The sequence below is a fragment of the Cornus florida genome, unplaced genomic scaffold, assembly GCF_030987335.1.
Source record: "Cornus florida cultivar Cherokee Brave unplaced genomic scaffold, ASM3098733v1 CherokeeBrave_3.0.0_Hap2_Chr01, whole genome shotgun sequence".
Taxonomy (NCBI): domain Eukaryota; kingdom Viridiplantae; phylum Streptophyta; class Magnoliopsida; order Cornales; family Cornaceae; genus Cornus; species Cornus florida.
The window spans coordinates 55,408,584-55,435,715 of NW_026775571.1; the positions used below are offsets into that span (position 1 = coordinate 55,408,584).

Genomic DNA, 27,132 nt, shown 5'->3' on the forward strand with positions numbered 1-27,132 from the left:
CGTGCATAACCAGCTGCAGTAGAAAATGGCAACCTATGGGAATATCACAGATTTGTGGAGAACAACCGAGACCTATACGGCAATTCAAAGGACCGCCATTGGTACTATCTTGTTTCCTTCTTTTATAAGCTACGTTCATAATTTAGATTGGTAATGGGATACAAAAGTACTGATTAAGTAGAATAATAACAGAATAATGTGCAAGTAGAATAACAAGAGAATATACACAACATTGAAATTAAGATTGAGTGAAAGAAAAAAGGAAAAAACAGGTAGATACAAATATGCAAACAGAGGAACAGACGGAGCTACCAATGGAATAGGCACTGTCCAACCACATTCTGGAGACCAATCCAAGGATGGGCGTAGATCCTTGCAGAAAACTTCATATGATAAACCTTCACCCAGAGGACGCGGTAGCAAATAAATCTAGAGAAACCAGGCTACAAAAATTATAAATATAAATAGGATATTAATAAACATATATCTTTTATAACAAGTACCTTGCATGAACTCATAGAACATTATAAGCAATAACAAGACTAGAAGATGATTTATTCTCTATAAAATGGCCAATTCCTACTCATGTTCAGATGGTGATGCGGGTGAATCCTTGGTTATGAGAAAAATCACTGTTATATACAAAACATGAAGTTAAAGGAGACTGGCAGCCACCACCATTTTCCACACTCGCACTATCAAACAGAAACTATAAATAATGAAGAGGACAGGCAAATTCTGATTTCAGTATTAAATATATCTCAGGAATTAACATCTCAAAGGATCCAAGACAGAACAATCTCTTTTAATCACGACAATACTTCGCCCAGTCTCCAGGTTTGTATTTATGAACAAGTTACCCAATCTCCAGGTACAATTGTTGTATTTATAAAAAAGTGACAATTTCATGGGTTTTGTCGTTGATATATAGAATTGATGCTTCAATTGAGGAGAATCTTTACAACAATAAATAGAACTTCTAAAAGCAACTTAAATGCCCCGATGTAGTCACCCCTGGATTTTCTAAGTTATATTAAGATATTAACAAGGATAAAGAGAGCCAAATTAACGCAAGCTTACAAGAAAATCAGTCCTCAAAGCTACCTTTTCATCTACCATTAAATGAGAGATTAAAGAAATGAGGAAAATATTCACTCTAGTGACCTAGGCAGAACACTTGATACAATTTCCGGAGAGAGTGCATATTATATATCAAGAGGATATTCAGCAGCATCAATTCTTCTACAAGGACTTGTTACCATCATCTAGATCTCTATGCATATGTACAAATATAATTTGATAGCAAATACTCAAAATAAAATGGTCAAAATATGAAGTATATTGGACAGTGCAAAATTCATGATACAATAAAATGAAATAAATAATTAAAGAAAAAGTAAAAAGTGTTTCATTTTACTAGAGTGAATATTAATAAACGTCATAAATTAATTATTAATAAACATCATGAAATCTTTATATGTCAAACACCACATCCTCATGATGTAAAAGACATTAACATCATAAGAGGTTCAAATTGGCTAACTGGATAGCAGTGTGAATGAGTTGGAACAGTTTAGAAGTATTACCTTAACCTTGTCATTGCCCAAAATTTTAGTCACTCGTCCACACCAATAAGAATCAGAGGTCCACCAATCAATTAAGTCCCCTACTTTCCAGGCACCATCAATGACAACTGCCACTTCTGAATCGGTTTTGACATTAGGAATTTCACTCTCACGATAAATGATAGGAGGATACTGTGGACGCACCATCAGTTGCCTATTTATTCCCTTTGACTTCCTAACATTAGTTGGGGGATATTGATATAACCTTGTCCATTTTATTTCTGCATATATACAATTTAGGTTAAACAGATAACAAACATTCATATTTAAAGAAACAGAACAACAATCATCATCCACTGAACTCTTCTAGAACTTAAATGTGAAAAATCGAACCAGTGCCATGATTAACTGAGTCGTTATTTATGAAAATTAAAACCTCCAGGTAGCCCTCTCTCCACTTTGACCTTTGCTGCATTCCTCAAATCCTTGGTACTTCAAGCAAGTTATATCATCTCACAGTATGAACTAAATGCAACAATTGACCAGAATCAAGGCTACCCAAGTTTTCTTCCAATACTCCCACTACAACTTCTGCTCCATTGTTATAATTTGCACTGATGTATAACGTTGAACTCGACAGCAGTGGACATTTAATTTATTATATTTAAAAAATAAAAGAATATTTGAAGTACAACAGATTCTATAAACTAAAACCATAAAAAGTACAGAAAGCCATGACCCACTTCAATTGCCTTCTGATTTCCTCTTACTTCTATGGGTTGAGGACTTAATATATTTGCCCTATTTACTGTTGCGAGAGCACAATAACTAACACTGAATAAGCTGGCAAATGATTAAAAAATGCAAGGAACTATTAGATGTCACTAAAAACAAGTTTTCTTGGCATTCAAGTTTAAGCAGCAAACAAGGTTCAAATTAACCAACTCCCTAAGTTTTACATGTGGTGGTGGTGTGTGTTGAGGGGATGGAGGTGGAGGTGGAAATAGTAAACCATAAACTCCACACCATAAAGGGGGGTATTAAGGTATGGGGTAAGATGATGATTTTGAGTTCTATGGAAGGAAACATGAACTCTTTCATGAAATTCACATATGAATGTTGAGCAACAGGAAAAGGGTAACCGGTTTAATTTTGCAAGAGATAAGTAGTAACAAATGTGACAATAGGACTTTAGACAATTGGATGCGGTACACTGCTATTTTTTCTCGGCTGTGCTAAGGTAGCATGGTTGTGACACCCTCTTTGAAGAGAATCATAAGGCTCCCACACCAAAAAGCTTTTGCCTGTCACTCAAAAATAAATAAATAACATGAAATGGTTAAATTCTGCACTTTGCTATTGTCAGAGTGCTAAAGCCATCTTCATTCGCTTTGCAATAAAAAAAGGCAGGGTGGCCCGTATAACTCTGATCTAATTAATTTGCTTGGAAGGCATTGCATAATATTTTCAAAATCTTTAGCATCCAAATTGAATATTGTCCTCTTGTATTTTTCCCAACACCCAAACTACATTTATCCCAAGATAAAAATTTTCTCTTGCAAAGAATTACAAATTAGAAAATCAGTGTGGTTGGAATAATCAAGCGATATTTTCCTTGTCAAAAGAAGACGATAATTGTGTGTTGGGAAATTGTGATGTTGTGGCCTGAATTTGGTTCCCGGTCGCATTGCAACCTGGTTTCGACCTGATGATTGAGCTTTGTGTGGGCTCAAGCTGGCCCAGGAAAAAATTTCGACCCTTTTTTTGCTTGAAGGTCGTTGACCCTGTTTAGTACTGTCTTGTAGCCCGATATATAAGGGCGTTAAGGATTTGGAGTGGGATTATGAGAGACAATAGACACAACTTCTGTCAAACCACGCTAAAAACTATGTTCTTTGTGTGGCATGTTTACTTTTCCAACGCAATTCGTAATTTGTTCTTGGTTCACTGCGTTTGTCATAACAAAAACGAATATGACCATGAGAGTTAGAAACTCCCTTCAATACTAAGAAATAGAAGAGGTTTATTGATCAATCTCCAGTTCCTTTATTTCAATCTTCATTAAAAGAGCATAAGAATTTCTTTAGAGCTCAAAGGAATTTTTTTTTTTTTTTTTTTTGATAAGTAGAGCTCAAAGGATTTTGACAAAGTAAAATTTCTTAAAAGATGATTATCCTAAAAGATTAAGCATATTTTAAGGTTACTATCGAATTCAAATACCGTAATGGGCCATAACAGTCTGTAATGGCAATAATGACACTATAATGAACAATAATGATGTATATAAGGCCAGAGTGGTCCTTAACAACCTATAGAACTATCAATTTCACTCTGTAATGTCCCGGATTTTTTTCAAATTTTTATTTTATTTATTTTTTGCGTATCGTTTTGCGTGCCACGCGGGCACATCTAGGTCATTTTCTTGAGCCGAAGGTTTTAGAAGTGCATTTTAACTATTTTAAGTCAATTAGAGGTGGCGGAATTGATTTTAGAATTTTTCGGAAGTCAGGATGATTAGGCTCGGGAACTTCTCCCTGTTTTGCCCAATTAAGTGAGGGGCATTGTGGTCTTTTCACACATATATACATACATATATATGTAAGTATACATTGGGAGATATTTCGGGGACTTGTTTGGCATTGCAATGAAGCTTAAGGGTAATTGAGTAACTTTAGCACAAGGTATGGCAAATGGAGGGCTATACACACCATTTGAACTTGGCTAACCCTCCCCTTTCTTTCCCCACTTTGGCTAGCTCTCTCTCTCTCTCTCTCTGTCTCTAAGATTTTCTTCTCTCTCTCTATATATCTAGACACACACATAGCTACATGTTTCATCTTCAAATTTGAGAGGTTTAAGGTGAGATTTTGATGATAAGCAAGGAGAGAGTTTTGTTCCACTTGTCAAGAGCTTCATTTTGAGACCATTGATGCTAGGGCTTGAGGAATTTCAAAGTTAGGGCTTGCATAAGGGCTTGTTTGGTTGCCATCCTTGAGGTAGAGATTTCTAATGCTCTATACTTTGCCTTTTGTTGAGTAATCTTCCCTTGATTCCTTACTTGACCATGTTGAAGAAGATGTGATGAAAGCATGCTAGTATTTGATGTATAATATTCTTTCCATGCAAATGAAGTGTTGTCATTGACTAGTTGAAGAATTGCTAATTGTGCCAATGTGCTAGCATGATTTTATTGATATGATTTTACATGGGAAGCATGCTTGTGAGTAAAGTATTGAGAATGCCATACGTGTGCTTAAATTGTAAAGAATGCCATGCTTGTATCTATTTTATAAAGAATGCCATATTGATGTCATTTCTATTGTATAATTAAAATAGAGGTTAAGTTGATGCAATTGCATTCATATGCATGGCATGGTAGGAAACTTGAACTTGAAGGAAATTAGAGCCATTTTAGAATGGTGAGGAAGTTGAAAGAGATTGACAAGTTAGCCATCTTAGGATGGACGGAAAAGAGAAAATTAGAAATAGACCGGGTATCGCAAGTCCAGTGCTAACTCAACCTAGAAGGGGCGCGATCCGATGTAGGACGTGAAAAAGTTGATACTAGGCCCCAAATGACCAAGAGGCCGAGATAGTATCAATCTTAGCTCGGTAAAGTCAGTTAGCGTAGGTGGGAATTGAGGCCGGTGAAAGCCAAATTTGGAGTCGGTTGAGACTAGGATTGGGAAAATAAGGGACATTGCATTGCATTCTATGAATACTTGTATTGGAATGCCTAACTACTATTGTTGAGATTGATTCGTGAAGTAAATGTTGTGGAAACCCCAAGTATGATCCCGGATTCCATAGGCATCTTCTACTGAGCCTCCAAGCTCACCCCTTTAACATTTTTCAAGTCATGACAACGACGTGGTTGATGACAAACCCTTAAATGCGAAGTTATGGTGGACAGAAGCTTACTTTTATTATTTTTGTAATAAATGCCTAGTTGATGTAAATTCTTGCGAAGCATTGTAATTATGACCGTAAGGGTCTAAACTTATATTTATAATCTTTTGAACTACTTTTCATTCATTTTGGGTTTGTAAGTGATGAAACTATGACTATGTGTGTACATTGAAATTTGTAAATGAAAAGTGATTCAAAAACTTGTATTTCGATGTTTTATATTTCGCATTCATGCATGCTTGTGAGTTGAGACAAGGGCAAGGAGGTTAAAAATGGCCAAAGGAGTGTTCGGGAACAAGAACGGGCAAGAAAGGGCAAAAAGCCCATTTTCTGGGCAGGCCCGTGCTCAGAGCAGGAATCCAAGCGCTCGGCCGGCAAGGGCTGCATGCGCAGCTTGCTCTGCGCGCGCGCGCAAGGGGAGGTCAAGGTGTCCCCCGAGCGCTCGGAGGACATGGTCCGAGCGCTTGGTATTAGGTTTTATGTCCTGTTTTTTTTTTTACTTTTTCGTCGGCCCCGAGCTTCATCGTAGGGGTCCAACAGTGTGTTTAGGAGGCTTAGAGCCTTAGACCAACATGGCCGCGTCCGGATACGAGTAGGATGGCCCAAAATGTCATTTTTACCCTTTTTAGCCCTAAAACTGGCGGGGTCTTGAACCAAGTTGAATTCTTTCAATTCTAAATGATCCCAAGTGACCACACATGGCTAAGAAGACAATTATAAGCTCCCAAATACGTCATAAGGTCCAAAAAGACCGATTTACCCTTGTAACCCTAAGTGACCCGAATAGTGACCAAGGTTGATTTTCTCATTCTTAAGTGATCTAAAATTGTTAGGATTGACTCTTTAGACTTCAACTAGACTTCTAATGCCTGGTACAGGTCATAATCATATAGACTATTTTACCCTTTGATGTTCTCGGGCAGGCCGGGCCGGGTAGGGTCTAAACCCCCCGAGTTTGGATCGTTACAGATTTGGTATCAGAGTGAAGATTCAAAGACCTTTAGGACAACAGGTAGTGGCTTACCTAGACGGGGTCAGAGGTAGACTTGCATTGACATATGTTACATGGACTCGGGTACGGATGTCGGACACGAGTGTGTACCCATGAGTCGGACGTGTCAAATCTCCAAACAGAAGGACACACGGATACGGCTAAATATTCATTTTTTTAATTATTTTATTTTATTTTTTAGAGTAAAGTAATGTTTTTATCTAATATAATGTTCAATATTGGCCTTTAGCTCATTTAAAGTAATAATATAATGTAATTGAATGACTGACTATGCTTTTTAAGTACATGTCCAACCAAAAGTGCCGGACACATATCCCATACCCATGTCCGAGGGATATGTGTCCAACACGGGTACTTTACTACTTTTGAAGAGTCCATGTAACAAAGGCATTGACTATATGTTTCATGCTTAAGTGTTTAATGTTTTGATGTTTACTTGCTATATGTTTACACGTTACATGTTTAAATGTTGATATGTGTTGAATACATGGCCATGGAAACGAAAGGTGTTTGAAATTTAAAAGCATGTATATAAAATGCTCATATGTGAAAAGTTTATTTGATGTGTAAAAGTAATTAGTCTTTTAAAGCATGATAATTGGACTATGTGTCTACTGGATAAGTTGCTTGTAAATGAAAGTATGTCATTTGTGGTGTATGACAAGTAAGCTATGCATGGTAATGTGACGGGAAATCGAGCATGGTTTATGCAAGTATATTTTTATATGAAAGAATGATGATTAGAGAGAAGGCATGATGATAAATTTTAAATGAAGGGACATGATTGTATCAAAGTGTGGGTTACGGTCATTACATATGTACGTATATAGATATACATGTATGCGGTTGAACATGGGATAGTAACTAGTATGGCGGGGTACTTGTTACAATGTAGTTGCTGTGTGGGCTAGGACCTAAGTAGGCGGGGAGCTCAGTTGCTCCAAGGTTTGTTTGGGTGTTAGTTCTTATCGAATGAAGGGCGTGAGTTTCTAGCTCGTAGATTAAGCTATTTAGTGCGTGGATATTCCAATTTTCTCATTGCTTTCATGGTGTGGTGTTTGGGGTATGACTTTAGATCGGGTCCATGTTTGATGGTACGGTGTCCATGGTGTGCATGAGTCTTATGAGATGTATGGGGTCTTGTGACCGTGGAGGTCGGGTTTAGGATGTGAGATTTTCGGAAGGGACGTGTGATTTTAAGATTTCGGTGTTTGTGATTTAGGTCACGATTTGGTGTAGCGGTTCTCTTCGAACCGGTTTGTGGTCAGTGTGATAAGAGGCTGGTGGAGTCACGAGTATAGTCTAGGGATTCTAGACGTATGTTTCGCGTACTTTAGTGCAGCCCGATGAGGCGTGTTGATTATGGTTGTTAAAGGAACTTGTTTGATCCAGTAAGTATAGGTTGACGTAAGTATTGGATAGACTAATAGAGTCACGCCAGTGACAAGTGACCAACTAGTAGATGTGATCCTTGGCGGTCTTGTAAGAGTTTGTTCTAGAGACTGATTAGTTGAGGGGTGGTTTCCATTTCGGAAAGCTACAGGGATGTGTTAGGGATGTTTTGACCCTCAGTGAGTTGATTGTATGGTGCGGTTGTCAAGAGAGTCACGAGGTTGTGTGTAGTGATCAGTTTTAGCTAGGCGATGCGGAATTGCATAAGGCAGGTAGTGTGAGGTTGTTGACGCGTCCGGTTGTTTACGGATGAGGTAATGGATGGTAGGTACTGTGTTACCCTGTGGATTGTGTTTTAGAATTTAAAAGGTGTGAACTGGAGTCATATTCCGGATGTGTTTGGAGTATCGGAAGGTAGTACTAGCGGTTGAGGATCCAAACGGATAGATTATTAACTGGAGTGATGTGGAACAAGGATGACCTCGTAGGTTTAGCAGGTAGCCCATAATCCATTTGACTTCTTGTCGGGGCCAAAGGTGTTCTAAGGAACGGTGAAGAGAAAAGGTAATGATGTTGGCGCTAGGGCGTGAGGTTTCTTCGACTAGGTACGTAGGTTGCCTTGTAATGAGTGGTTCGAGTAACCAGTGAGTACTAGTGACTAATCGTACTGTAGTTGGTCTTAAGGAGACAATTGGGTGTTGACCACTTTGGTTACGGTGCTCATTTTCCCTTTTTGGGATTTGTCGGCATGGTATTGCCACATAGGGATTATTTTTCCTCGTAGCGGGCTAATGGTCGTTGAGCCAGAAAAATCTCTGTGCCACATAACCTTCCCGAACACTTAATACACGTATAATGGTTGTTGTGCAGCAATTCTAACAGCATTTTGACCTTAATTACCAGCAATCCAAAAGCTTCAAAGCTTGTCCAACAATCACCCATTCCCATTCATAAAACCTACAAAATTTCTTTCGCATATTAAGCATAGATCCACAGCAACTTTTATTTCATCTACTTTTGTGAAAGAGAGGAGCACATGGAGGCCGTTCAAGCTGGATAATGATAGAGACCAGAAGTTGGGTTTTATCAGGAGCCAAATCATCATCATTATCATCCTTGCCTTACTCCCATATGAATAGGATCGGCCGCATAAGTTCCCTTCTTCTTTTTTTGATAAAAAAATCAAAACACATAAGTTCCCTTCTTCTTCTTTTTTTGATATAAAAATCAAAAAAAAAAAAAAAAAAAAATTAAATAAGAAAGAAGAAGAAGAAGAAGATGAAGTTCCCTTCTTCATGGTTCTGTTATATTACAAATCATATATCCTATAATATATAAGTTTTTAAAATCATTTCTAATGATTTCATCCCATGTTAACGTTGGTCGTTGATAAGCGCTGAATACTGTATATTCAAGCGCCCTAAATTACATTAACAAAGTCCATTAATTGATTATTTTATGTAGATTAACTCCATTTGCATGTTTTTATGCATTTTCAGGTTAAAGTGCAAAAAGGAAGCAAAAATGATGCCTTGTGGAATTTTGAACAAAAAGGATGCCATTTCTGAATTTCTGGCAGCAGTGATCCTGACTTTTGTCGCCATTTTCGACCTAGCAAACTCAAGAACTGGACTTCCATCATAACATGAAAGATTTAGATCTCTGAATCAGCTTTCCAAATCTTCAAGCGGTTTATCATTCGGAGTTCGGAGCAGAGAGTTATGATCTTCTTAACAGAGGTGCGCAGAACTGCCTGGCAGCACTGAAGTACTGCCTTTCTCCCCATTTTCGACCAACCAGACTTGAGAATTGGGTCTTCATCAAAACATGAAGTTTTTAAAGCACTGAATCAGCTCTCCAAATCTTCAAACAGATCATCATTCGGAGTTCGGGGTACAAAGTTATAGCAGTTTTACCAAAGTAGGTCAGCGTTGAGCAAGAAGAGCATGTTGCACATTACACTAATTTAGAGTGCTCGAGACCACTTTTCGATTGCTCGAAAATCAGGCAGATTGCACTCGGAAATGGCTCATTTTCAGCCACTTGCACATTGGTTTCCTCAATGCCATCTTCCTTCTTTATGAAGTGGTTGGAGGTGTTCCTTGGAGGAGAGAGAGGGTTTTGTTGGAGAATAAAAGGCTACCAAAGGCCACACATTTGGTATGCTTCATTTTGGGAAGATAGAGGAGAGAGAAGAGAGCAAGGAAAGAGAGTTCTTCAAGCTAACAAAGGGAAGCTCGAAAATTGGAGATGGAGTTCAAGCTTCTTCTTCATTCTAAGGCTCCAATGGGTAACTAACTCTTCTTCTAGGGAGGTGATGAAGCCTCCCTTGTAAGCATACTCTAGTTTTGTTCTTAATTTGGGGAATGAAGTATGTATGTGGTATTTTTCATAAGCTAGAGCTCTACACATGTTGTAATGGATCTTAAATTTTATTAATGATTATGTTGAGTTTCATCATCTTGTTTTAGGTTATATTCTCTCATGATTTTATAGCTTGCATCTTCATAGTGGGAATGGAGATGAGATTATGAAATGGTTTTCTTGGCATGTCTTGTGAAGGTTTTGATAGTCCATTCCTAGGAACGATGAACCATACTACACCCCTAGTTTAATGTAATTAAGTAGATGGTTCATACCAACCGTGGATGGATTATACTTAGTCTTTGATTACATGTGCATTTACCATACAAAGTAAGGGATTTGATAGGCCATTCCTAGGGGATCATACTTAGATGGTTTATACTTAGCTCTTGATTGTATGAACTTCTTGAAGATAGTGTAGTTATCATGCATCTCTACATATCATGGTCATTTACATAAGTAGCTCCCCAAGTTAATTGCAAGCTAGCATGTTTATGAGGTGTGTGGTGGATTCATTTCCCTAGTCCTCTCCACCTAAGTTTTACTCCTTTTAATCTCCTTCCATTTATTATTTTATGCATCTTTACATTTCTAGCTTAGTGACAAACCAATCAACAACTCTTTATTACACCTTATCACTCTAAAACGACTCTAGACACTTAGGTTGCCATAGATTAGCGCAGTCCCAGTGGTTCGACTTACCCGACCAATAGCCCTATTTTACAATGATTCGTGCTATTGCGAAGGTTGATGTATAGTTGATCAACCGATCAATTTTTGGCGCGTTGCCGGGGACTTGCAAACGGTTTAGCAACCAAAGTTTAGGGTTAAATTTAGTTTGATTGTGCATATTGTGTCTTGTGAATATTCCTTGTATGTTTTGATCATCTTCGTGTTGTAAGATTCTAGGGACTCGAAGCTCGCCGTGGGATTGCTAGCAAATTGTAAGTCTAGAGGACCCCAGGTAAGTCTCGTGACTTCTAGTTTCGAATTGTGAATATCGTGCATGTGTTAAATTTAGTTTTAGTTTAGTTGTGAAGCCCTTGTTGAGGCTCTTATCCTGTTTTAATTTTGTGTTCAAGCATCGGTTCTTGTCGTAGCCATTTATTTTCTGTCTTGATAATTGAGGAGAAAGGGAACATCGTATGTGGAGTTGTGGTTGATGAATTGCTTTGTTGAGTATATGCTTTGTTGTTGATGTTCGGTCGTAGGTCAATTTCCTTACCCACAATCGATTCTCCCATTGATATTAACTCTCTTGAAAGAACTCTTAGACGGAACCCTAGGGAACCTACTCTTACACGGGATCTTGAATCTGAATTTAATATAATGGGGGATAATATAGGAAATCCGGGGAATGAAAGGGCTGAAATTCCTAATATCGAGCCAATGACTCTTAGAGATCATTTCATCCCTACCACCTATGCCTCTCCATCTTGCATAGTGATGCCAAACATCGATGCAGCTCAATATGAGATCAAATCTAGTACCATCCAAATGCTTCCTTCTTTTCATGGTTTTGATAATGAAGATCCATATAAGCATCTCGATGAGTTCCTTGAAATCTGTTCGACCATCCGGTTGAGAGGATTTCCTGACAATGCACTTCATCTCCATCTTTTCCCATTCTCCCTAAAGGATAGGACAAAATATTGGTTGAACTCCCTCGCTCCCAACTCTATTACTTCTTGGGCTCAATTGCAACAAGAATTTCTTAAGAAGTATTATCCGGTGAGTAAAACCAACCAAATGAGGCGTTCCATTCTAAGCTTTTCTCAAGTTGATGGAGAACAACTCCACGAGACTTGGGAAAGGCTACAAGATCTTCTTCGAAAATGTCCTCATCATTTGATCCCAAAATGGCAATTAGTGCAAGCTTTCTATGCGGGCTTGACCGAAACCCATAGATTCATGATTGACTCTTCGTGTGGTGGGATGTTCATGTCCAAGAATGCGGATGAGGCTTGGACCTTACTTGAGAATTTGAGTGAAAATTCAGTTCAACACAATTCTCGTAGGGCTCCGACCTCAACCACTCCAAACAACACCAACCCTTGTCAACCAAAATCAATAAGGGAGGAATCATCTCAAGTGGATGCCATCGCTCATAAATTCTACCAATTGATGGCACCACATCTTCCTCCTTCGTTGTCTCAAAATTCAGCAAGTTCAGTTTGTGCTTCGTGTACTAGTCCATTCCATCTCTCGGAAGATTGCCCCACACCGGAGCAATTTCCCAATCCCAACCAAGAGCAAGCTAATGCCATGTTCTCGCGGCCCGGGAACAATCCATATTCCAACACCTACAATCCGGGTTGGCAAGATCATCCGAATTTCTCGTGGCGGCAACAAGCCCCACAAAATTCCCAATTCCAAAACCAAGGGCGGCAAAATCAGCCCTCTTCTCAATATCAAGGTAGACCTTTCCAAGCCTCTTCAAGCTACCGTCCTCCTTACAATCCAAATGTCTCCAATCAACCTCCTGTGTGTCCAACTGACGAGATAGTAGCTGCAAACAAGCAAATGATGGAATCATTAAATAAGCAAATAATGGATGCCAACAAGCAACTCTTGACATCCTTGCAGCCTACTCTCCAAATGGTTCACTCTCATACTCAATCCATAACTAATCTCGAAAATCAAGTGGGCCAAATAGCTAACTCGGTGAACCAATTGCTTCAAAAGGACAAGGGCAAGCTTCCCTCTCAACCTTTTGAAAATCCTAGAGGAATGCATGTGATTGACGAAACCCCTCCTCCGAGTGGGCCGACTCATGAACAAGTTCAAGCTATCACCACCCTTCGGAGTGGTAGAGTGGTTGACAACAAGGTCGATGGAGACAAAAGTGAGGAAGTTTCTCCTTTGAAAAATCCAAATTCAAGCTCTTCTAATCCAAATTCTTGTCCAAATACCATTCACGGAAATCCCACACATGTCACCCCAAATGTGGAAACTACTTATGAGCCAAAAGCTCCGTTTCCTCAACGTTTTCAAGAGTCGACACATTTTGGGAACAAGAATTGTAAAATTCAAGACATGTGGGAAGTTTTCAAGCAAGTGAAGATTAACTTGCCCCTCTTGGATGCTATCAAGCAAATCCCTCCCTATGCAAAATTTCTCAAAGATTTGTGCACTCAAAAGCGCACTTCTAAAAATCATTTGCCAAAAAAAGTGAGGTTGACTAAAAATGTTAGTGCTATCATTCAGCACAGCACTCCCCCGAAGTATAAGGATCCGGGTGCCCCCACAATCTCTTGCGTCATTGGTGACAGCAAAATCGAGAGGGCCCTCCTTGACTTAGGAGCTAGTGTGAATTTAATTCCATACTCAGTCTACCTACAACTTGGTTTGGGAGATCTTAAGCCGACTTCCGTGGTTTTGCAACTTGCCGATAGATCGGTCAAGCATCCACGAGGTATTCTCGAGGATGTTATCATCAAAGTGGACAAATTCTACTTCCCGGTAGATTTTGTGGTTCTTGATACGGAACCGGTCCATGACCCAAAAAAGCACATTCCCGTGATCCTTGGTAGGCCATTTTTAGCCACGGCTAATGCATCAATTAATTGCCGAACCGAGGTAATGGACATTGCTTTTGGAAACATGCAAGTCAAACTCCACATCTTTCATGCAACTCAACATCCCTCCAATGAGGATGATTGTTTTCTTGTGGATGTCATTGATGAAGTGGTCGAAGAATCTCTCCCCTTCATTCTAAGCAAAGATCCTCTTGAAACTTGCATGTCCCATTTTGACTTCTCAAACTTTGATGTTGATCAAGCCATTCAAGAAGTCAATTCCTTGCTTGATATTAGTGCTATCATGGATGTACCTCCTTGGAAAATTCCAAAAGAACCACTTCCCCAACTTTCCACCACTCCTCCGGTCCCATCATTGTTATCTCCGTCACAACTTGAGCTTAAGCCGCTCCCGGCCCATCTCAAGTATGTGTTCCTTGGTCCAAAGCAAACCCTTCCGGTCATTATTGCCTCGGACCTTCAAAAAGACCAAGAGACCAACCTTTTAGCGGTGCTCCAAGAGCATAAAGAAGCTATTGGTTGGACAGTGGCAGATTTGAAAGGAATTGACCCCTCCATTTGTATGCACCGTATTCATATGGAGGATGACGCAAAGCCTACTAGAGAGGTCCAGCGCCGGTTAAATCCAAATATGAAGGAAGTGGTCATGAAAGAGGTGATCAAATTGCTAGATGCGGGAATCATCTATCCTATCTCTGATAGCAAGTGGGTGAGCCCCACACAAGTTGTCCCCAAGAAATCCGGGCTCACCGTTGTTGAAAATTCAGCGGGTGAGCTCGTGCCACAACGAACCACCACCGGGTGGCGTGTGTGCATTGACTATCGGAAACTCAATTCATCAACTAGGAAGGATCATTTCCCACTCCCATTTATTGATCAAATCCTAGAAAGGTTAGCCGGCCAAAGCTTCTATTGTTTTCTTGATGGTTATTCTGGCTATAACCAAGTGGCAATCGCCCCCCAAGATCAAGAAAAAACAACATTCACATGTCCCTTTGGTACTTTTGCCTATCGACGCATGCCTTTTGGTCTATGCAATGCACCGGCAACGTTCCAAAGGTGCATGATGTCCATATTCTCCGATATGGTTGAAAGGTTCTTGGAAGTTTTCATGGACGATTTTTCCGTATTTGGCTCCTCCTTTGACTCGTGTCTCAAAAATTTATCTCTTGTGCTCCAAAGATGCAAAGAGACGAATCTCATTCTAAGTTGGGAGAAAAGCCACTTCATGGTCCAAGAAGGCATTGTTTTAGGACATGTCATTTCTAAGCGGGGAATCGAGGTAGACAAGGCAAAAGTTGAGTTAATCTCTAATCTTCCTCCTCCGAATTCCGTCCGTCAAATCCGTTCTTTTCTTGGCCATGCCGGATTCTATCGTCGCTTCATCAAAGATTTTAGCAAAATCTCACGGCCCTTGTGTAATCTCTTAGCCAAGGATGTTCCGTTCAATTTTGATGACGCTTGCATGGAAGCTTTCATCAAACTTCGCATTCTCCTCTCCTCCGCCCCAATCATGAAACCCCCTAATTGGTCTCTTCCCTTTGAGATCATGTGTGATGCATCCGACTATGCATTAGGGGCGGTTTTGGGCCAACGTGTGGATAAACTTCCGCATGTCATTTATTATGCTAGCAAAACTCTCTGCGATGCCCAATTGAACTACACCACCACTGAAAAAGAATTGCTAGCTGTGGTGTACGCCTTGGATAAATTTCGCTCTTATCTTCTTGGCTCCAAGGTTATCGTCTTTTCAGATCATGCCGCTCTTAGGCATTTGTTAGCGAAAAAAGAGACAAAACCCCGTTTAATTCGATGGATCCTCTTACTTCAAGAGTTTGACATTGGCATCCGGGACAAAAAAGGGACCGACAATGTTGTCGCCGATCATCTCTCTCGCTTACTTATTGAGAAATCTTCAGAATTCGCAGCCATCCGTGATTCCTTTCCGGATGAGCAACTTCTTCAAGTTTCACATTCTACTCTTCCATGGTTTGCGGATATTGTCAATTATCTTGCGGTTGGCAAAATTCCAGCTCATTGGTCCAAACAAGAGAGGGACCGGTTTTTCTCCCAAGTCAAGCATTTCTTTTGGGAAGATCCGGAACTATTCAAGTATAGCCCGGACCAAATCATACGGCGATGCATTCCTGAAACCGAGGCCACAAGCATTCTAAATTTTTGCCATACTCTTGCTTGTGGAGGCCATTTTAGTGCCAAAAAGACCGCTAACAAAGTTCTTCAAAGCGGGTTCTTTTGGCCTACCTTGTTTCGGGATGCATACAATTTTTGCAAATCGTGTGAACGATGTCAAAAACTTGGATCCATGTCCCGAAGAGACATGATGCCCCTCACCAACATTTTAATTGTTGAAATTTTTGATGTGTGGGGGATTGACTTCATGGGACCATTTCCATCTTCTTATGGCTATGAGTACATCCTTGTAGTGGTGGATTATGTGTCTAAATGGGTTGAAGCCGAGGCTACCAAAACCGATGATCATAAAGTCGTGATCCATTTCATTCAGTCTCACATCTTTAGTCGTTTTGGTACGCCCCGAGCAATCATTAGTGATGGCGGATCTCATTTCCGAAATCGTTATCTAAAATCCGTCCTTGCTAGGTATTCCGTCATTCATAAGGTTGCTACACCTTACCACCCTCAAACGAGTGGTCAAGTAGAGATTTCTAACCGGGAGATTAAGCACATTTTAGAAAAAACGGTTAGACCGGACCGCAAAGATTGGTCATTAAGGCTAAACGATGCGCTTTGGACTTACCGGACAGCTTATAAGACACCCATTGGCATGTCACCATATCGACTTGTCTTTGGCAAAGCATGTCATCTCCCGGTAGAATTAGAGCACCATGCTTATTAGGCCATAAAAAGGTTTAATTTTGATCTCAAACAAGCCGGCTCTAATCGTGCGTTGCAATTAAATGAAGTTGAGGAATTGCGTAATGACGCGTATGAAAGCGCAAAAATTTACAAGGCAAAGACTAAAGCTTTTCATGACAAACACATCGTCAAAAAGTCTTTTGCCCCGGGACAAAAGGTCTGGCTTTTCAATTCCCACTTGAAACTCTTTCCCAGTAAACTCCGGTCAAGATGGGATGGTCCATACATTGTCACTACCGTCTTTCCTCATGGAGCAATCGAACTTCATGATCCTGCAAGTGGATCACTCTTCAAGGTAAATGGCCAAAGGCTTAAGCCTTGCATTGACGGCACAATTCTAACCCGAAAAGTTGAGGAAGTCCTCTTGACGGATCCAAATTATGAGGATTAGTGCCTACTCTAGCTTTGTCTAGCTATCGACATTAAATTTAGCACCCTTGGGGAGCAATTCTTTCTACTTCAAGGCTTCCCTATCTTTTCAATTGCTCATGCCTTGAAATTTTCTGGGAAATGGTTTAGAAAAGCCAAAAATTTGATTTTTCTGAAATAGTCTTCAGTTGTGTTCCGCAATTTTAGACTGGCCTCTTAAACCTTCTCAGCTCTAATTTTCATTCCCGGAAATTTCCATCGCTTTCTAGCAATTTCATAGGATCTTTGGCATGCAACTCATGTGTTCAACCTCTCATTTTCAATGCATTGTTGGATCATGGTTCCCCAAAAATTTTTTTTTTTCATGCTTTGGAATGGAATGAGGTTGCAAGGTTTAAAAATTTTCTCAAAATCATCCATGCATTAGAAAGAAGTTGAAAAGTTTTCCAACTTTTTCTCAAAATCATCCATGCATTGGATTGGAATAATGTGTAAAGTTTCAGATTTTCCATGCATGGCTTGAATTTAGGACTGACATGAAAATTTTCAAAAATTCTCTATGCATAAAAATTTCATTTTTGAAAAATTCCATCCCTTTTGCATCATGTTGCAAAAGTTTGAAAATTTTCTTAAACTCATCCATCCATTGTGTAGGGCACAAAAAAAAAAATAAAAAATAAAAAATAAAATAAAATAAAATAAAATTTTATAGAGAGTTCCAAATCCATGCATCCATGCATAAATTTTCAATCAAGTTGAAAGTTCATCCATTCCATATTGCATTTTTGCATGCCTAGACACCTTGCTTGCATGCATTCCATTCATTTTTATGTTGCATGCATTTCTATGTTGCATGCATTCCATGCATTTCTTTGTTGCAATCTTATATGATGGATGGATGGTTGGAAGCACCATGCATGGCAATCCATCAAATGCATTCATCCATGCACTCAAAAGGCAGCCATGCAATCCATCCATGCAAAATCATCCATGCATTCAAATTGGCTGAAACATTCAATCTCCATGTGCCAGTTCATTTCCAAGCTACTGAGCCAATTTCGTGCACTCCAAATTCCAATTTGAGTGCTCCAAATTCTTCAACCCACAATGCTGAGCCTACTGATCCAGTTTAGAGCACTCTACCACCAAGCTTCAAGTGCTCGCAGCCTCATCCCAGCAAACCCAAACTCTCTGGCTTCATTTCGAGCAATCTAAACTCCAATTTGGAGTGCTCGACCTTGCTTGAGTTTTGAACCCCAAAGATGCTGAGGCTACTGGTCCCAATTCGAGCACTCTACTTCCATGCTTAGAGTGCTCGACAACAACTCCAACAACCAACATCCCAGCAATCACCTTCTCTCACCTCATGCATCACTCTATCTCGGCTCCAACCAAGCCACTCACTCCCCATGCCTACCCCCACTCACCACCTCACCAACCTCACACACCACACAAAACCCACCCACACACCATGCAGCCTTGTCTGCATCAAAATTACCAACTTCCTTCCAAACCATCACCCTTACAAGCTCTCAGCATCTTCCACCATTCACAGCACAAACACACCCATCCATGCAAACTCCTCGCTCACTACCACCCTCGCACCTCAACTTACCATCACCCACACCAGCTCTCTCTCTCTCCCACAAACCCACCAATCACCTCAACCCAACTCATCAACCCTCCAACCTTCTCACCATCCCACTTCTCAAAACCAACCATTTCTCTCTCTCCACACCACCAAACACACACCTCTCGGCATTCCCCAACCCAACCCTCACCACCCTGCATGCCACCACATATCCAAACCCATGCCCGAACCACTCCCAACCCCTCACCTCACCACCATACAACCCACTTCCTCACCTCATGCATGCCATGCATGAACACCCACATCCCTCCACCACTCGGCCACCTCCAAACCTCTCCTTCCAACCCTCAACCCCATCAACCATGCAAACCACAAGCCCACCACCCCACAACCATGCAACCCACTCCCATGCACAACCCCACCCCCAAGCTCACCACCCTCACCATCCCAACACTCACCCCTAAACTCCCTCTCTCTCTCTCCCCTTGCAAGTGCTCGAACACTCCCATCCATGAAAACAACCTCCTCTCGGCCACCTTCATTTCTCTCTATCTCAATCGCCAACTCCATCACCAATCCACAACTACACCATCATCCAAACCACCGCCCCCCCCCCCCCCCCCCCCCCCCCCCCCCAATCATGCCTTCCTGCATACCACCCTCCTTCACGCCACAACCCAAACCAACACTCAAACCATCCCCACGACCAACCATCTCCCCAGCCACCTCCCTACTGCAACCAATCATGCCAACCATGCATGCAAGCTCCATTTTCACTCTCTGCCGGTTTCTAGAGCACTCGAAGCCAAGCTTCGAGTGCTCGCCACTGCTCGAGCTCTCACACACCAACCAGCCAAGCACACTGCCTTCACTTCGAGTGCTCGAAGTGAAGCTTCGAGCACTCGAACACACCCACTTCCCCCCTCTTTTAAAACCCCCTCTCCCTCGAATCTGCCTCCTCTCTCAACCCCACCTCTCAACTGCACCAAGCACCCACTCAACTCTACCTCTCAACATCAAACCCAGCCACCATCCCCACGACCTCACCACCCCTCCACACAACCAACCGAGCCTCACCCATCAACCAAACCACCCTCTCATGCATGCATCCTCCCAACACCCTCCCACCCTCATCAACATCCTTCTCTCTCTCTCGGCAACTCCCATGCATGAACCCAAAAACCAACCAACCTCCACCTTTTCTCTCTCCACCCCATCACAGCACCCTCCTCCTCTCACCTTTCTCTCCACACTCTTAAGGTCAGTTTCTTCTCCGTACAATTTAATTTCTTCTTTTCATTGCCAGTAATCATCATAAGGAGGATGGGATTGCATGTTGGTGATTTTGTTGATACTTGTGTTGATGATTGTTGGTGATGGCTCTATGTTGGAGCTTGTTAATCTTTCCACGAAATTTTTTGGGTTTGCTCCTCCATCCCACTCACTTTCACCTTCTCCTTTTTGTGGTGCACGCCAGGTGCTCGCTGAAAGTCCTCAACCAAGTCCACCTCTCTAAATGTCTCGTGCCGGTCCTTCTCGCCCTCCTAGACCCTCTGCGGGTGCCCGTGCTATCAATCGTGAGCGACCACGTGATCCTTGGGATCGCAAACAACTCAACTACGAGCTTTCTTTTCCGCTCACCGATGCCTTTGATATTCTACCCACAACTTCGTGGGCTGTAGCCGAATTGACTAGCCGGCGTCTGCAGCACATTTGCGCGCCCCTTGCCAGGGTTGCCTACCCCCGTGTAGTGCGCCTCTTCTATCAGAATCTCCAATGCCCTGAAGAGCCACCCATTTCTCTCACTACATCCATTGATGGCACCACCTATGCTTTCACTATGACTGACATCATTCAGGTTTCTGGTTGCCCCATTGAGTGCCCCGATGATATTGTCAATCGTGAAAATCTCCCTTTATATGAGGAGCCGGATACATTAACTATGGAGCAGATTGCCGCTGCCCTTTGCCCTGTTGACGATCCTACCAGGCCCCGGTCTTTTATCCGCAAAACCAATCTTCCGAAACGCCTCTGGTTCATTGACACTGTCTTCAAGCACAATGTCTGCCCTTTGGTGCATAGCACCGAGCGTAGAGGCCTCCTTTTGCAAGCCTTATATGCCATGGACCAAGGCCAATGGTTCTCCATCCCAGAGCTCATTTGGACCACATTTATGAAGTTTTGGCATGACGCTCATAATGCACGGGTTCCGCGAGTTGAAAATCGGAAATTGCCGTTGCCGTTTTTCATCACTCGGCTCCTTCAGCACAAGGGTTTCATTGTTCCTCCCCATGAACCAAAAGACGAAAAGATTAAAATTTTTACCCAGCGCCAGTGGATCAATGTTCTTAGCCATTCTAGTACCCCTCAGCCTGCTGCCCCCCTGTTCATCCACGCTCCACCTCCTCCTCCTTCTGCGGATGCTTCCACCGCAGCCGCCGCTGCAAGGGTAGAGCCTCCGGTCGACTCTCACCAGGACCAGGCTTTCCTCCGGGCTAGCTTTGCCGGTATTCATGAGCGACTGGATCGTTTTGAGAATTCTTTGTCCGTGTGCACTCAGACTCTGTGTGAGACTTCTTCACGTGCTGAAGAAGATCGTCGTCTTGCTGCTGAAGACCGCCGTGTCGCCGCTGAGGACCGTCGTTTGGCTTCCGCTGAACGGCGCAAGACTCAATCTCTCCTCCATTCCATCCTCGCCCGTTTACCCTCTGGACCGTAGCTTGTTGCGAGTGTGGACCTTATCTTTTTGTTTCATATGTAACTATTTCTCTTGTATCTTTTGTTTTCCTTTTGAACTATAAGAATTTGCTATGTATAGGTTGCTCTAGTCGACCTGATCCCTGTACAGCTCTTTTTGTAATCATGTAAACTCTTTTTGCAATGCAAATTCTTTCTGTTCTGTTAACTTTCGGTACATTCTTTTTCTGTATTTATGCTTGTGCTATTAATACTGTTTGTGGTTGTTTCTTTTTGTTCTTCGTGATGCTCTCCAGGTTGCGCAGTCCAATTCAAGTTTGGGGGTTTTTGTATCAAAATGCCATTTCCTCCCCCTGGGTATTGTTGTTCCTTTTTATACTCTGTCATTTTTGTCTCTAACTTACATCCATGTCCCACATTGAGGACACTGTGTAGTTTAAGTTTGGGGGTGCATCAAAGCATTCTTGGCATATTTTTGGTTTCATAATTTTTGCTAAGCAATGATAGTATAACTTGACACTTGTCGGAGATGAAACATATGTTTAATACCTTGTGTATAGAAGCAATTGAAATTTTTGAAAATAAAGAAAAATTTGAGTTGAAATGATCATGTAGATTCAAATTAGTCTGTATAAATGTTTCAATTAGATTCTTGCTGGATTTACACTCTTATAAGCTTCACAATGCACAGATGCACATTGGAAACTTAACTGTGAGGCATGCAACTTGATCAACCTTGACCTTGGCCTAGTTAATCTGATTTGATGAACCTGATAGATGAATATCTTTGGCATGATTTAAGTTGAAAAAAAATAAAAAATAAAAAATAAAAAATAAAATAAAAAAAATAAAAATAAAAAAAACTGAGAAAGAAAAAAAAAAAATGACCAGTTGACGTTCGTAGCCTTTCCAACTCGAGCTATTAAGCCCTAGGAGTGTCTCTACACTTAGCACCCTAAAGCCGTCTGGTTTGGGAGTTGTTGGCCTAACGCTTGCTACAAGGGTTGGTTAGAAAGCTTAAAGGACTTAAACATTGCACGGTCATTCAAAAAAAATTGTAATAAACATGTTTCGCTAGAGTTCGTAGCCTTTCTAACTTGAGCTATTAAGCCCTTTGGAGTGTCTCTACACTTAACACCCTAAAGCCGTCTGGTTTGGGAGTTGTTGGCCTAACGCTTGCTACATAGGTTGGTTAGAAAGCTTAAGGGACTTTAGCATTGCACAACCATTCTATGTTTCGCTTATGAGTTGCAATAAATTGTTAACAGGCAACAAAAGTTGTCTTGAAAATAAAATCATGCCTTAGGGACTTCATGTAAAGGGGAATTCATTGATTTGAAAACTTGTGCCTTGGAATTGGAAAAGAAAGTAAAAGCCGCATCTTGAGGATTCAATTCACTTTCACTGGAGTTTGAGAAATTTCCATTTAAGAGATGACAATTGAATTATTTATATGGACTATGATGTTGATGCATGCATGTTGAAATGGTTTTTCCCATTTTTTGTATCAATGCTTCATATATGCAAGGTAGTCTTCCCAATGATCCCGTCTCCAGCTCTTATCTGTTTCAAGTTGTATTTGAGCTATGTTTATGTTTATCTTTGCCATGGTGAGTATTTTTGTAATAGCATTCCCATGTTTTCATTCCATTGAGCTTTGCATTTTGGTTTTGCTAAGGGACTAGCAAAATGTAAGTTTGGGGGTGTGATAAGCGCTGAATACTGTATATTCAAGCGCCCTAAATTACATTAACAAAGTCCATTAATTGATTATTTTATGTAGATTAACTCCATTTGCATGTTTTTATGCATTTTCAGGTTAAAGTGCAAAAAGGAAGCAAAAATGATGCCTTGTGGAATTTTGAACAAAAAGGATGCCATTTCTGAATTTCTGGCAGCAGTGATCCTGACTTTTGTCGCCATTTTCGACCTAGCAAACTCAAGAACTGGACTTCCATCATAACATGAAAGATTTAGATCTCTGAATCAGCTTTCCAAATCTTCAAGCGGTTTATCATTTGGAGTTCGGAGCAGAGAGTTATGATCTTCTTAACAGAGGTGCGCAGAACTGCCTGGCAGCACTGAAGTACTGCCTTTCTCCCCATTTTCGACCAACCAGACTTGAGAATTGGGTCTTCATCAAAACATGAAGTTTTTAAAGCACTGAATCAGCTCTCCAAATCTTCAAACAGATCATCATTCGGAGTTCGGGGTACAAAGTTATAGCAGTTTTACCAAAGTAGGTCAGCGTTGAGCAAGAAGAGCATGTTGCACATTACACTAATTTAGAGTGCTCGAGACCACTTTTCGAGTGCTCGAAAATCAGGCAGATTGCACTCGGAAATGGCTCATTTTCAGCCACTTGCACATTGGTTTCCTCAATGCCATCTTCCTTCTTTATGAAGTGGTTGGAGGTGTTCCTTGGAGGAGAGAGAGGGTTTTGTTGGAGAATAAAAGGCTACCAAAGGCCACACATTTGGTATGCTTCATTTTGGGAAGATAGAGGAGAGAGAAGAGAGCAAGGAAAGAGAGTTCTTCAAGCTAACAAAGGGAAGCTCGAAAATTGGAGATGGAGTTCAAGCTTCTTCTTCATTCTAAGGCTCCAATGGGTAACTAACTCTTCTTCTAGGGAGGTGATGAAGCCTCCCTTGTAAGCATACTCTAGTTTTGTTCTTAATTTGGGGAATGAAGTATGTATGTGGTATTTTTCATAAGCTAGAGCTCTACACATGTTGTAATGGATCTTAAATTCTATTAATGATTATGTTGAGTTTCATCATCTTGTTTTAGGTTATATTCTCTCATGATTTTATAGCTTGCATCTTCATAGTGGGAATGGAGATGAGATTATGAAATGGTTTTCTTGGCATGTCTTGTGAAGGTTTTGATAGTCCATTCCTAGGAACGATGAACCATACTACACCCCTAGTTTAATGTAATTAAGTAGATGGTTCATACCAACCGTGGATGGATTATACTTAGTCTTTGATTACATGTGCATTTACCATACAAAGTAAGGGATTTGATAGGCCATTCCTAGGGGATTATACTTAGATGGTTTATACTTAGCTCTTGATTGTATGAACTTCTTGAAGATAGTGTAGTTATCATGCATCTCTACATATCATGGTCATTTACATAAGTAGCTCCCCAAGTTAATTGCAAGCTAGCATGTTTATGAGGTGTGTGGTGGATTCATTTCCCTAGTCCTCTCCACCTAAGTTTCACTCCTTTTAATCTCCTTCCATTTATTATTTTATGCATCTTTACATTTCTAGCTTAGTGACAAACCAATCAACAACTCTTTATTACACCTTATCACTCTAAAACGACTCTAGACACTTAGGTTGCCATAGATTAGCGCAGTCCCAGTGGTTCGACTTACCCGACCAATAGCCCTATTTTACAATGATTCGTGCTATTGCGAAGGTTGATGTATAGTTGATCAACCGATCAGTCGTCCTCTTTGTCTCCTACCTTCTATGCAAATTAGTCTCCATCTTCTTACCTGAGCATCTATAGATCTTTCTTTGGATATGCCAATACCACTTGAGTCTACTTTTTCTTATCTTCTTGGTAATAGGCATCACTCCTAATTTCTCCCACTTTGATTACTAACCCTATCTCTTCTAGTCATCCTGTCATTCACCTTAACTTCCTCATTTCTGCTTCATGAATTCGTTATTCCTCCATTTAAATGCCCAACACTCCGAACCATATAAAATAGTTGGCATAACAACTATTCGACAAAAAAACAAGCTGAACAGATGTGGGAACTCATTAAAGAGAAGGGTTCCAATTCTCACTGGAACCAATCAACTCGCTATCGCCCATGGTTTTTGAATTTGCAAAATGTTTTGACATGTTTTTTCTTTATTTATTTTTATGAGAATCGCAAACCAAAGGACACTTGATCTCAGATCATGATCCTCTCTGCATGTAATCATGTTGATATTCACTTGTATGCCCATGCCCATGTACCCTAAGACTTAGTAAGTAAATTAATTCTACTTTGAACAATATGACGTAGCATTCAAATGATATATTATAATTTTATTCCAGCACATGTTCACAACTAGAATAAAAAAGTTACTAGTCATGTGGGTGTAAAAATATTAAATATGGCAGATTGAAAAAGATCAATGTACTAGTTTTGAAATGTAAAAAAAAAAAAAAAAAAATAGCATGTATGACCAAAAAGAAGAAACATCATATATTCAAAAGCAATAACCTGAGCCTTTAAGGAATTCATACAAAGAACTTACTTTCATCAGGAAAATCAACAAATTCCAAGACATGCCCAATATGCCCGTGTCTCCGGTCAATCTCTTTTATCTGATGGAAAATATAGATGTAAAAGTAAAACAATTATCTTATCAAGATAAGCTCCCTTAACAATAAAAAGATCAAGTTACTCCAAATTTCAAATACAGGGCAGATATCACTTATTATGTGTAGAGAAAATTGAGAGAGAAAAAAATAATAATAATAATTTGATCAAAACGTTATAAGTTGTTTTGATTTCCATAAAAGAAAAAAACATTCACTTTGATGTAACCAATCAGTCATATTAGGTCCAATCTTTGTAGGCCCTTTCAATCTCACAACATCCTAAAATGTGAAATTTGTAGAATAAAAATTTTATTTTATTTTTACCTTCAGTCAGCAATCACAGATAAGGATCTAGTGCTCTATCATTTGATGTCATGCATGAAGTGACGTTGTTTCTTCACTGGTGAAAGGAATTGCTTCCACATACAAGTTTAGTTAGGCAAAGCGAGAGGATATTTATTTATTTGGTGCCATCCCAAATTTTTATAGGGCCTTCATGTCACACCTACCACCTGTCCCATGTCTTTATCGTGTATCACTATATATTAAAACAGCTCCCATCTATGAAGCTTGGGTCAAGGAATGGCCTACTACAGAGAGGGCTATATGACGTAGAATAAGAACCACTCCATGAAGTAGAAAGGGCTACTCCAGCTACAATGGAGCTACCTAGGGGAGTTCAAAAAGGGCTACCTAGGAGGAGCTACCTTGAAAAGAATGAAACCATCCCAAGGAGTGAAAAGCCCTACCCGCTGCAAGAGCAAAAGCAGCCAAAAGAGAGGAGTATGATGTCTTGCTCTTGATGCCTTGTGGTCCCAAATGGCTATGGTTTCTACTTCAAGCATTCCATCAATCTTAAGGTTCATTTAATAGTCTTCAAGTTCAAAAGATCATTGAGCCTTGCAATTGTAGCATGATTTACTACACAAAATTTAAATGATGGTGCATTTGCTCAAGATAGAGGAGCTAAACTAACAGTAATTCACATATCATTTTCCAACTTCTCTAGCAACTTCTGCTTCATATCATTTATCCAAATGCTGGTAGTGAACGACATAACATTTGGTCATTTGGAAAGAGCTTGTAAGGGGAGAATGGAAGGAATCCAAGAGTTGCTTCCACCAGTAAACGTGAAGAACACTTGTTAGGAAAATGGCTATGTTAGATCAAAGATACAGTTGGGAAAGGAGTTATCCAGCGAGCTATGTTGAGTTATTCTCTGACCATGCTATAGAGAATAGGCAACTTAAAGAATTTAAGCCAATATTACTTATCAAAAAAAAAAAAAATTAAGCCAATATTTATAAAGTACCATTTTCCTGGTTGTTCAGCAGCATTCACAAGGTATCAGTTTCTGGTCAGAGACGATGTCAAGGCAGGAAGTGCACAATTCCAATCTGACAAATTTTGCAGCAAATTAGCATAAGCATATCCACGTTTGTTTGCTAATCTGAGTAATCAAAACCA

The 27,132-nt window shown here is 40.4% G+C and overlaps 1 protein-coding gene across 7 annotated transcripts in view; it reads right to left on the reverse strand.

Moving 5' to 3' along the window:
• The window catches only part of LOC132297474 (uncharacterized), a 56,520-nt gene that overhangs the window by 7,819 nt on the left and 21,569 nt on the right, over nucleotides 1-27,132 (reverse strand). For 6 of the 7 annotated variants that reach the window (XR_009479237.1, XR_009479235.1, XM_059794922.1 and 3 more), the window contains exons 3-5: nucleotides 25,599-25,668; nucleotides 1,587-1,846; nucleotides 313-429 (exon numbers count right to left, since the gene is read on the reverse strand). Coding sequence is in view for 4 of the 7 variants with exons in the window: in XM_059794922.1 (XP_059650905.1) it covers nucleotides 313-429; nucleotides 1,587-1,846; nucleotides 25,599-25,668 (447 nt within the window). In the remaining 3 variants the exon portion in view is untranslated. The remainder of the gene's footprint in view (nucleotides 1-312; nucleotides 430-1,586; nucleotides 1,847-25,598; nucleotides 25,669-27,132) is intronic. The other variant, XR_009479242.1, reaches the window with a different exon arrangement.